Source organism: Coenobita brevimanus, chromosome 61, assembly GCF_032717465.1.
Source record: "Coenobita brevimanus isolate Jiangsu-jjx chromosome 61, ASM3271746v2, whole genome shotgun sequence".
NCBI classification, from domain to species: domain Eukaryota; kingdom Metazoa; phylum Arthropoda; class Malacostraca; order Decapoda; family Coenobitidae; genus Coenobita; species Coenobita brevimanus.
The window spans coordinates 4,622,082-4,634,581 of NC_137014.1; the positions used below are offsets into that span (position 1 = coordinate 4,622,082).

Here is a 12,500-nt window from a genome sequence, read left to right on the forward strand (position 1 = left end):
ACGCTTGCTTCATGAAGTGGAGAAAGAGAATGGAACGCTGCATAGAGGTTGGAGGAGAGTACTTTGAAGGAATGTGAGTCATAGTTTGATAGTTCTTCATGCTAATAAAAGTTTATGGACTCACTGTCATTTCTTTCTAATCACCCCTACAGTCTAAACACATATATTTCCTCTCTATTCTAGTCTGAAGAGCGCCCAAGTTGTGACGCAACTGTTGTATATTAAAAAAATGAATTTAGTCTCTTTAGTGCAATTATGTGTTATTTAAATCAGTCTTGTTTCCTTCTGGCGGTTTCTTCAGGTTAACAGAGACTTTTTTTTCCCTATCTAAGAGGGCCAGTAATAGTTTCACTGACCCTTCACTGCAGAAGCTCCTCCCTAAGATAAATAAATCGCCTTGATCAAGTAAGAATAAACCAACAAAATACGTAATCGGGTTGAAAGAGTTAATAATGTGGGTATTATTTCCACCACTGCTACTCACATCGATGTTGACGCCAGACACGTTGAAGACTTGGATGGGTGGCGAGTCAGCGGGGACGTATCTGAAGAACTCCCTGATGCCCTTGTACCACTTGACTGAATATAGCTGTTCCGTCTGGTCCAGTTCGTAGAGACACAGCAGCTCCACCCCAGACCCCTTGATCTTGTGAGGAGGCACCACCACCTCCCTCACTCGCAGTGCATCGCTGCCTGTGATAAATGAAAAAGGGTTAAGAACAACATCCTGTCAAGAAGCTCAACACCTTTTTCAGCACCAATGCCTGTCAAATACACAGAGGAACACGGGTTGGTAATAAGATAATAAAGTAATGTGATGGGGCACTACCACCCCCGTTACCCGTAGACCATCACTATTTATGACAGAGGAGCAAGGGTTAGGAATAACAACTTGAGCACCAACACCTCTCTCACTCACAAGGCATCAATACATGGAGAACACAAGATGGAATATGTATTACTACTGAGATATTGTGAGGGGACCCTACTGCAACCTGCACCTGTAAACCATCGGAAACAAAGACACCGGTTAAAATGAAGGGTGCAAGGGGAGGTGTCAAATGACAACTGCTGGAAGAAGAAAGGATATTAACCACTTCCATCAGAGGACGACATTTCTTTCCTCCATTTTTTATTAACTTATTTTTTTATGTTACCAACAGCCTTTTTTACAACTTTTGTACATACATATTTTTTTAAAATGATGGATTGAAGGGATGTATTTTATTCTCTGCACTACCAGAGATCATTCTTAAGCTGACTGAAGGTAAAAACTTTCACACATGACAGTGCTGAATGTGTTGCAAGCTTGTTAATGTTGATATTTTAGCTATCTAAAGACTTGCTAGTGTCAGCTACTACTTTAATATTTCTGAGCTAATCCAATTTTGTCCGTAATTTGGAGCTTTTTTTTTTTTTTTTTCAATATGGTGGCGATTTTCGGGGAAAAAAAATTAATCTGATTATTTTTTCATATAAATATGGCCTTTTTTGCAACAGTATCATCGTGATTTCTATAAAAAGTCACTTAAATGACACCTAACACCTTTCCATAGGATTTCCAGTAATGTGTATAGATCTGTTGTAGCTTTAATAATTTCTGTGATAACCCAGTTTTGGTACATACTCGTAATTGGCACTTTTTTTTTTTTTTTTTAAACAATGTAGTAGCAAATTTTGTGTAAAACTAAACCAACACCAATTATTTTTTCATACGCTTTCCAAGGATGTGCGCGGGTCAACTTTAGGCATAATGATTATCCTAAGTAACTCAACTTTAGTGCTCAATTTGCCGTTTCTCTGTATTATAGAGACGAAATTATGATTAAAGCTACTCAAGTAACGCCTATTATCCTTCCATAAGCTTTCCAAGAATGTGCAAAGGCCTGCTGTTGTATTCATAGTTTTTTAGTTAACAAAAATTTGAATCTCATTTTTTTTTTAGCTTTTCTTAACAGTATGGTGAGAATCATAAGGAAAAATGCCATAAGAAACAGCTATTCATTTCCTTATGACTTTCAACGATGTCTGTAGAGCTGCTGGTGTGTGGTAGTGGCGTTCACACTCTATCACATAGGCTACCTGATGGTGGTCTCGCTCGCCCTCCTCACTCACGCAATCGATAAGGTGGTCTGGGGGTAAAAGCAATACAGTGAAAATAATTTAATCGGGCTGAAGGGTTAAAAAGACGATGCTGAGTGAGATGCAAACTAGAATGGCGAGGCTGTTTGCTGCTGGACTGTTCAATGGTCCTAACACACACACACACACACACACACACACACACAACTAAATAATTAATCCGGTAACGCATGGCAATTTCCTAGCTTACGGAACACTTATCATGCTGCTTTAATAGTTCAAAAAGGAGCCCCACCCCCCTGAATATAATAAAATAAAAATAATAAAAAGGCTCCACAATGATTCTTATGAGGGTGCCTTTGGTGATCACCCAGGAGGGGCGTATAAATGTCCCTGCAATTGTCCTTGAGGGTCTAGGGGGCTGCAGAGGGCTAATTTTAAACAATCTCGTATTTACTTCTCCATAACTGACAAGGGAATTCTAAGTCAGCTTCTGGGAGAGTCCGGCAAAATATACGAGTAATTATAGAGCTGAAAGAGGAGCTGAAGTGTGTGTGTGTGTGTGTGTGTGTGTGTGTGTGTGTGTGTGTGTGTGTGTGTGTGTGTGTGTGTGTGTGTGTGTGTGTGTGTGTGTGTGTGTGTGTGTGTGTGTGTGTGTGTGTGTGTGTGTGTGTGTGTGTGTGTGTGTGTGTGTGTGTGTGTGTGTGTGTGTGTGTGTGTGTGTGTGTGTGTGTGTGTGTGTGTGTGTGTGTGTGTGTGTGTGTGTGCCCAAGTTAGATAAGGAAAGGGTTAGGCTATATTTTCAGGAATGGAAAAGTGGTTGCAGGTAAAATTATCATATGATCAAGATGAAAAGATGAGATAATTGACTGTAAGTGTCCTACCAGTGGGTTGTTAAAGACAAGTTTCTGAACAGCGGGTATTCCTTCAACATTCGTAATAGCAATAAATAAAGGATAAAGCCGTGAGACAAGAAAAATGAGGCACAGATTGGATGAATAAAGAAGGGAAATGAATAAAATGCGGACTGAATAAAGAAATGATAGATATGAAAAGGGTTTATCCAGGTCATCCTTCTCATGATCTCGTTTTCCCTAACATTTCACTCCAGACAACGCGTAAGATTATGGCGGGGAATGAGTGGTGTTAAGCTCTATATAGGTCTTAAATGGGACTGCCAATAACAACAACTAGTACTGATATTAATTCTTACATAGATGACAGTTATAGGGTAATTAAAAATACTACTGCTACTACACATATTAATAATAATAATAATAATAATAATAATAATAATAATAATAACTATCGATGATGATGATGATGATCTTTAATTTCATAAAAGAATAAATTTTTCCATAATTCACTGCGCTAGTGTTCGAAACACGTTTTCACCTTTATAATTACAAGTTTTGACACTGATCATATACCATATAAACCTCCCCTACAAAAGCGACAACAAGCCAAGCCCTGTAACAATCCATCACGTCACCTCTCTCAAGACACACTTTCCAATAACAGACCACTTACGTACCCATCGGACCATCACCTGTCTCAGCAGCCTTGTATATTCAGATTTACCTCTCAGCTAACTATGCCACCAGGTACTGAACCAAAGGAATCTATTTATAACACATTCTGTTTTGCTACATGAGCTGAAGACTCTCTCTCTCTCTCTCTCTCTCTCCTACGATAGACCTCCCCTTCTCCTTCCCATTCTCCCACTAATGCTTTTCTTTCCCTCCCGCCCCACGGATCTACGTCTCTCGTCTGGGGATGAATCACGCCAGGTTTTTACTATTCCCTTGTGACCGACCCTCCTCTGTATAACAGTATTTACGTGTGTACCTAAGTGTGGTTGCTCGTCAGACCTGGAGCTGTCCCGAGTTGTCTGATTCATTGAAGAGAGTGTAAGACGGCAGGGACAGGCTTTGTGAGAGACGGGGAGGGAACTGGGAGGAACTTGGAGATGGCAGATGGGGAAACAGAGGTGTGATTTAACCTGATGACACGTGGAGTTCTGTGTCTTTCCCACCTGCGTTGCTACTCTGGGGAATCGTAGGGCTTCATTTTCCCCTAGAGAAACTGTCGTGAAAAGTACCATTGCCGTCAAGGAAGGAAATTTGGGTCACTACTTATGTCTTGCCGTGTGCCATGCGTCTGATTACGGGAAAAAAAAAAAATTATGGATCATGCTGACCATTTGTGGGGATATTACTTCTGACCTACTTGTGATGGAGTTACGATAAAGGACAAATTCATATTGGGATTTTTCTTTAATAAGCATGTCATAAGGTGTGCAGTCTAACCGCCTTTACATATCATGCTCTTTAAATCGAAAAAGCCCTCTATCTTCCGGCCTTGAGACTGAACAGGACAAGAAATGCTGATTATTATTAATATTTTTTTTAAGTGCCCGACTCTGGGCAAAGGCTTCAGGGCCTATTCCCAAGTCCCACTAGTCCTCCTTGGGGCCCAGTAGTCCTCCTACATCTCCACATGTTACCACTTCGGCGCTAACAACCACCATCCATATTGAATACATGCTAGGGCTGTCTCATACAGAGTATTATGGAGAAATGAATTATTTCGATCAATGGGGATTGTAGGGGAGGCGGAAACCCAAGAAGAGGGTGGATGGCTATGGTGAGATATTGTGTGAAGATACTGAAGTTAAGGAAATTCTAGAAATGCTGAGGAACAGAAATGAATGGATGAAGTAAGTATGTATGGAGGTGCACATGACATACTATTTAAGTCAATGTAATGCTCTCTTGTCCAGGGTTTTTAGCATATTTTTTTATGGGATCGTTTAGTTACTGAGGCGAAGTTAAGAATTTTGGCGGTTTGAATGCTAATTGATGCATGGTTCATTAAACTAAAAAAACAATTTAGAGTTCCAATGAAGCGTTTTTGTCATCCTATTTCTCCAACTCTCACTTTTCTCATCCTATTTCTCTGTCCCCCTCTCTCCCCATGTATTAGTGGGAAGTGAAGCTGGGATAATGATGATGATGATGATGATGATGATGATGATGATGATGATAATGATGATGATTATGATGATGACTAAAAAAATCCAACAGGTAATGTGAATGCCGTGATCAATGACAGGTTCTCGTGAGCCGTGGTACTTCCGTCTAACCAATGCATTTTCGATAATTTCCAGCTAATCTTTTTCGATAATTTCCAGCTAATCTAATAACTGAAATGACAATCTGACTATAAATAACAGCAATTCCATCTAATGTTTCAGTGCCACAAATAATGTCACTTCCTATAGCTTTTTACTGTATAAGCAATGCCATGAAAATAATCGATCATCCACCCATTACGGTATGGGTGGGAAGTTTTGGCTTCCTTCCCCAAAGTTTAAGTAGTCCGGAAAAAATGCAAAGCTAAGCCTAAAATTACGACATATATTCATCACTGAAAATGCAGGTATTTCAAAGACAGGAAAACTGAAATTGCAGAAAATATGATAACACCAGAAAGTACACCGAGGATGAGAGATTTAATGCCTGGGGATATGTCTTTAAAAATGAATATCTTCTGACATACTTCAGTTTAAATTTATAAACGGAAAGAAAAACGCTTTGGATCGACACCTATCAAATGCACAAGGCCATTAAAGCAGAGAATCAGCTTTTCCAGGACACAATCTTCTCCAAGAATACGATAATAATCCAGCTTGCAGTCAGGTCCTCTACTGTACTGATGGGTAAATAGGGACATAAGGGAATCAAACTTTGTCCGAAAGTGACCGGCCCGGGAACTGAACTCGGGTTTTTCCAGTCGCGGGTTGAGCGTGCTAACCAGAACACCATCAAATCCTCCTTAAACTGAAGAAAAAACAAAGCAATTGGATTTTACAAGCCAGCAAGAGGCTACAGAATCAGTCATATGTGAGTTCTGAGGTTATTGTAGTTAAATTTATTACTCTTGTTTATAATGTATCCTAGTAACCAACCGTGCGACTTTTAAAAATGAAAAAGGACTAAAAAAGAAAAATTAGTCTGCAAAATTATTCAGTATGCCGAGTGGTCAGCCTTTTGCAACCTGTAACTCAAAACATGATAGTTGGATGTTTTTCCTTTCCGACTTCGAGGCCTGTATTGTCATTGGTCAAAGATGTTTCCTAACACCTCTTCCCTAGCAGTTTATTCATGTACGTGGTTATTATTATTATTATTATTATTATTATTTCCACCACCACTATCACCACCATCATTATCATTAACATCCCTCCCCTAAACACCTGCATGTGCGGAGAGGTAGGGTACAGAAAACCAGAAGTGTAGAGCATAATGGAGGTATAAGCTAACCAACAACACGCCCAGTCATTCACCATTGAAGATCATGGAATCCTGGTTCTACCTTTCCATACACAGATTTATAACAACCTACTAGACTATCTGGCACGTTCATATATTCTTTTCTGTTATTTATGTAATCTTAAATAACATAGTAAGATATAAAATAATAACATGATAATTTTACAAGAGAACAGCAAAGAAAATATTTAACTTAAGATGATGTGTTAGAACGCCTCTTTAATTGGCGGGAAGAACAAGATGAGATCTTCCTTTGGTCCGTATTCCTAATAATTTTGAAGATACCGTAACACCTCTTCCTCAGCAATTTATGCAAGCGACGTGGATATAATAAAGAGTTAAACAGCACACAAGGGAATGTTAAGAAGTAATGTGCAAAATAAATCGATAAGAAAGAGGTGTTACGAAGCCTCCTGTCCCATTTAAAATTTGATCCTGTGACTGACTATAATTTGTAACTGTAATCTTTTATCATGACACAAATTTTGACTTTTTTTGCACCCTCTTTCAAGTAGCTCAGACGGTGAATAAGATAAATACTCGTACTATGGCTCTACGTCCTTTCCACAGCACTTCTTCATAACTAGCATTATATTCAACTGTTAATCTCTTGCTTCAACTCGGTATTCAAGATGGAGAAATGGCAGTTTTAAGTCAGGTTGGAGTAAATTGAGTATATTGTGAATGTTCTGATGTGCTTACCTGCCACGTACGTCAGAATGGCCAGGCAAAGGTGGACGCGGCTCAGGTAGATCCTCATTTGGGTCTCACTTCAGTAGGTAACTTTATTTTCTCTGGCTCCTTTACTTTTAATTGCTGGGCTGTGAGGATCCAGAAGGCTTGAAGTTATGGACACAGTTTACACATTATTCTATTTTCCGCCTTGCAGTATTAAGACTGAGGGCAAAAAGGGAAAACATGATGCTGGTTTGTGTAGGTCAATTTCAAAACACCTGTGGTTAGGGCATGGCTAACTTACATATATCTGTACATAAAGCAATCATCAACGTGGTGGAAATATCAGACATCTTTTATTTATATCAGGAGTTTCAATACTGACGTCAATGAGCTGGGGGATGTCTCTTGCTTCGCCATCTCAGATATAACATCATGGACCTTAGCCTTGGACTTCACTGTTTAACCTTTAGCTGGTGTCCACAGAGGAGGATTCACGATTTATGGTATCACATCACTGGTAAGGATGGGTCTATGAAGGGCTGAACACTAACTCTTCGTATGTACACACACAAAAAAGTGCCCTATTGTTTTCCAAAATTCATCACCTTCCCTAATCTGTTTAACCTCTCAAGAAGTTGTCAATTCATCAAGAATCTTTTCAGCATGGGGAAGGGAAATAAGGGAATACGAGCGTCCTATCCAAATCAGACGGAACGGGTGAGAGGCTGGAGGACGGGATGAGAGAGAGAGAGAGAGAGCAGCTCGCACACTCCCTCACTCGGTCACAGCTGAGCACTGACTGAACTCTGTGGTTGTCATCCTACAGCACGTGGCCGGTCTAGATTGTCCCTGAGCTCATGATCATCACAGGTTTTTCCTAGACACGACAGGAGTATGTTAGGTCGTCCCATTATTCTCTATAGTAATCATATCCGAAATGATAGGTAAGGGGCGATGACAGGCGGGAGGTCTGTATCTTAGCAGCTGGGAAGAGAGTGATGGCGCAAGTATTTTCAGAGTTCATGCTCCCCTGCACCGCATATAACACGAATGGACAAAACCACGTTCACAAAGCGCGACACACAAGAGTACCGGTTACTTTACTTGCCACACCAGTGCTCGCGCGGGGAAAGTTCAGTACCACTTCCCAGTTCCTTTTTTCTAAGAAATATTGAAACATGTTGTACCCTACATGGTTTATTATTTCAAGTTGCAATACAATAATCAAGTCTGAAAATTTTAATCGTCTCCAAAAATGATCTGTGAATCAGTAATTTCTCTCTCTCTCTCTCTCTCTCTCTCTATGTATGTATGTACGTTGCACCCAGCGATGGAGTGAAGCAGTGTCCGTAAAGCAAGGAAAATCAAGATAAATGAGATAGATGAAGAGCTAATCAACAGCAAGCACAGTCAGATGGGTCAGACACTCACTGAATCACCTTTCATGCCCAGGATTCCTGACTCCACCTCGCGCATAACCGTTCGTACCATTGCACAGAAATTTATCTTTACTCAAGGATTCGATATATATATATATATATATATATATATATATATATATATATATATATATATATATCAAACACTAAGATGATTGCTGTCTCGGTAGAGTTGGTACTCATGTGTGAAAGACGTATCTTTTAATAAAGACGGTAGTTACCCTTTAGCTTGACTTTAAGGGCTACAGTCTTGTAATCATGATTTTACTTGAATGAAAATATTATATTCATCATTACCTAAAATGAGCTACTGTTGAGTTATATATATTTTACTTGTTTGAGAATATTACATTCATCACTGCTTAGCATGCTTGAAGCACTATGAAAATTATGGCAATTACGTCATGGGAGGAGCTGCCATGTAGGGATTGATGGCTGCCATCCAGCAATAACCAAAAGCAATGGTGACACATATAAAAAAGAATGTGCATAATACAAACAAAAATTATATCCTCGGTGTATTAAACGTGACATTTAAGGTCCCGGAAAAACACCTGCAGTAATTATACACCACCGTATTCGTAGACCAAGACCCATGACTGTGAACGTGATAATTATAATACGTTTTACAAAGGCTTTCGCAACTACCTCTGAGAAAAAACTCAACACACCCATACTCATATTTACCACAAGAACAATGTCTGAGTAGGGTTCCCAGGAGTTTTGAGAATATTACATTGTGCTTCAAGTGTGCTTCGGATTTGATATGGATGCATCATGTCTGGGTCGTCATTTATATTCATACATCTGTACACACTCATATCAGTGCACTTATTACATCAAAGAACAGGAAATACCTCTCTCATTTCAAGCAAAACCATAATTAGATGATATTCAGGGTTGCCAACAGCTTCCATGGCCCTGGCTATCTTCGCTGTAATCATCGTTTGTGTCGTATTGCTTTGCACAACATTGTGAGGATAATTTTCTGTGCATGTGTTCTTAACATATCCTTACAGAAGAGGGTATTATGTATTGATCAGTGTGTGTGTGTGTGTGTGTGTGTGTGTGTGTGTGTGTGTGTGTGTGTGTGTGTGTGTGTGTGTGTGTGTGTGTGTGTGTGTGTGTGTGTGTGTGTGTGTGTGTGTGTGTGTGTGTGTGTGTGTGTGTGTGTGTGTGTGTGTGTGTGTGTGTGTGTGTGTGTGTGTGTGTGTGTGTGTGAATAAAATAATTAAAGCAGTTTTGATCTAATTTGGATTAAACTTGGTGGATGAGTTGAGGATCACTCAAAAGATTGATCTGTTGTTTCTTATAACAACAGGCCTAAGGTCAGGGCCACATGGCAAGGTAGCATTTGTCCGAGATAGATCAGCTGGTGGGTGTGGTTGTTGCACTCTCTGAATGTCCCTCCTCCCTTACTGTTCTATTTTTTTCTCTAGATGAACTTCACAATACCCACCAAGTAAAGTCAGTCCAATGATTTTTAAATATATGCAACAAACTCACTCTCCTGTCAGTTCCGGTGCCACATCAACCTCCGTACCCCACCTTTCTCACACACTCATCTACCACATCCATCCATTTTCTTCTTGGCCTACCACATCTCCCACCTTCCAGCTCACTTACATATAACCTTTCCACCACTGTATTAACTTGCATTCATTTCATCATGACCACTCCATCCAGACGCACTCTCTTCAGCCGTATTCTCAACAAACTTCCTTACTCCACGTCTTTCATAAATCAAATTATTTCTTTTCCTATCCGCTCTAAGCACTTTACAAACATTCCTCATTAACTTCATCTTAAATCGGTCTTAAACTTCGACTTTTCCTTCTCATGACTCACCAAACTTTCACATCCATACGTTAACGTGGACAGTAGAATATTCTCATGCAATCATTTTAAAGTCTTTACACTCAGACATCTGCCTAGTATAAAGTCTTTCATAGTATCATCCACTGTTCTTCCCTGTGCCACTTTACTATCCAGTTCTTATGGACATTATCTCTTTTCATTACTTTACCTAGCTACACTAACGCCATCATAAAATCAAACTTTTCTCTCTTCAACAGCACATCACACTGAGAATCTTTTTCGCCCTAAGCAAGGTTAAGGGAGAGGATGGGAAGAAGTGGCTGGCTATAATTATGGAGGGAGAAGGGTGGTTCCATAGTGTGTCCATGTTAAGTGAAGGAGGATACTGAGGGGTGAGTAATATGAGGTGATAATTTTTGACAAGAGGGCTATGGCTAGTGGAAGGCGACTAGGAGTGCCATTAGAGGGAAGCGCATACAGGGAACACCACTCTCTCATCGGAAGGAAAATGGGGGAGGGGAACAATGACAGGGAAAGGGTGTAAGGGTAGGGTTTTGAGAGAGAGAGAGAGAGAGAGAGAGAGAGAGAGAGAGAGAGAGAGAGAGAGAGAGAGAGAATCTAAACTAACTTTGCTAAACTATCAATCTAAACCCTATTTTGTTGAAGTTCCTGCTGTTCTACAGTGTTTAGCAAGAGAGTTTGTAGCAATTAATTCCTTGCTAAAAAAAAATTGGTCAGGGACATCTGCGTGCAAAACTGTCCTGGTGGTGCGGTGGGACGTAGGCAATGTTTACACCAGGCCACTGTTATCCCCGAGTCGGCACAGATACACAAGGTCGTAAATCCTGGTGGCCACCCGGGCACTGTGTCACCAAATATATTGCTGCAAAAACAGCACGTGCATTCCTTCCGTTTGAAAACCTTGTTACCCGTCTCCGCCCCGGAGGGGCTCGGGGATGGGTATTGTTTTCACTCGGTTTGTCTGTTTGTTTTTTTGTCCGTCTGTCTGTTTGTCAGTCTGTTGACAACTATACGCGAAAACTACTGGTGCACTTTTGACTAAAATTACAGGGACAATGGGTTATGACCTTCTGATCACTTGATTAAATTTTGGGTCAAATTGGGCCAAGGCCCAGGCTGTAGGCCCCAAAAATATTAAAAAAAGTAAAAAAAAAAAAAAAAAAAAAAATTTTTTTTTTTTTTTTTGCCATAACTCCTATCAAATTCGTCATATCGACATGAAACTAAAACCTAGAGGTGCATCTTTCAAATCTGCATCCTATAACATGCCTCATTACATCAGGGAGGTCACCCCCATGTTAGCGATAGGGGGGTCAATATCAGGTGGGTCAGGTCTAAAATTTCAGATGAGCATAAAATCGTCAATTTTCACCAGGTTAACTACAAAATTTGATATGTGACATCTTTGACTAAATATCCTGTTGTGTTAATAGGTCTGCATTAAAATGACTGCCGGGGACGGGTTTCCTGTGTCTTGGCACCGCTTCTTGATACCAGTTACGTACAGTGCACAGAGAGTAGGTATCGCGTAGCATGATAGGAAGACTGAACAAAATGGCCTAAAAAATACTCTCCATTTTATATAGTCAAAGGTTTTACTGAATATCTATGTGTTGATAATCCAGCGATATTATGTGGGATCAAAGGGATGGCACGACGATTTACGAGGTAATGGAAAGATACAAAAAACACTTTAGGAGACTGAATTTCTTACAACAATGCATCTCATTCTAACATGGATATACAGTGAGGAGAAACTGTTAGTAACCCTCACAGTGACTATCTATATGTAAATGGCGTCAGGAATATCTACAGATTTGTGAAACTCATTAAATATTTTAGTTACTGAGCACGGCTTTAAGAGTGAACATGTGCCTGCTCTACAGTGGTAAAATCCCATCGGCTGAAAAAAATAATGTCATTCCAGCGAACTCCAACTACAAGCTCCGTTGTGTTTACAATGAATGCTCTGAAGAAAAATTCATCACAGTAAAAAAGCTCGCGCGCACACTCCCCCCACCCCCCTCCATACACACTTGCTCCGGCTATGCAGCCAGTTTCCGATCACACATTAATAATAAAAAAAATTCTTTATATACATCTTATGTTGTACTGTAAGAACGGTTGT

General features: G+C 40.0%; 1 protein-coding gene across 1 annotated transcript in view; it reads right to left on the reverse strand.

Annotated features, from left to right (window-relative positions):
• Positions 1–10,337, reverse strand: part of LOC145403581 (uncharacterized) — a 72,617-nt gene extending 62,280 nt beyond the window's left edge. Inside the window, exons 1-2 of the mRNA XM_080275259.1 lie at positions 10,208–10,337; positions 485–693 (exon numbers count right to left, since the gene is read on the reverse strand). Of these exons, the coding sequence (XP_080131385.1) occupies positions 485–693; positions 10,208–10,337 (339 nt within the window). The remainder of the gene's footprint in view (positions 1–484; positions 694–10,207) is intronic.
• Between the last annotated feature and the right edge of the window lie 2,163 nt (positions 10,338–12,500).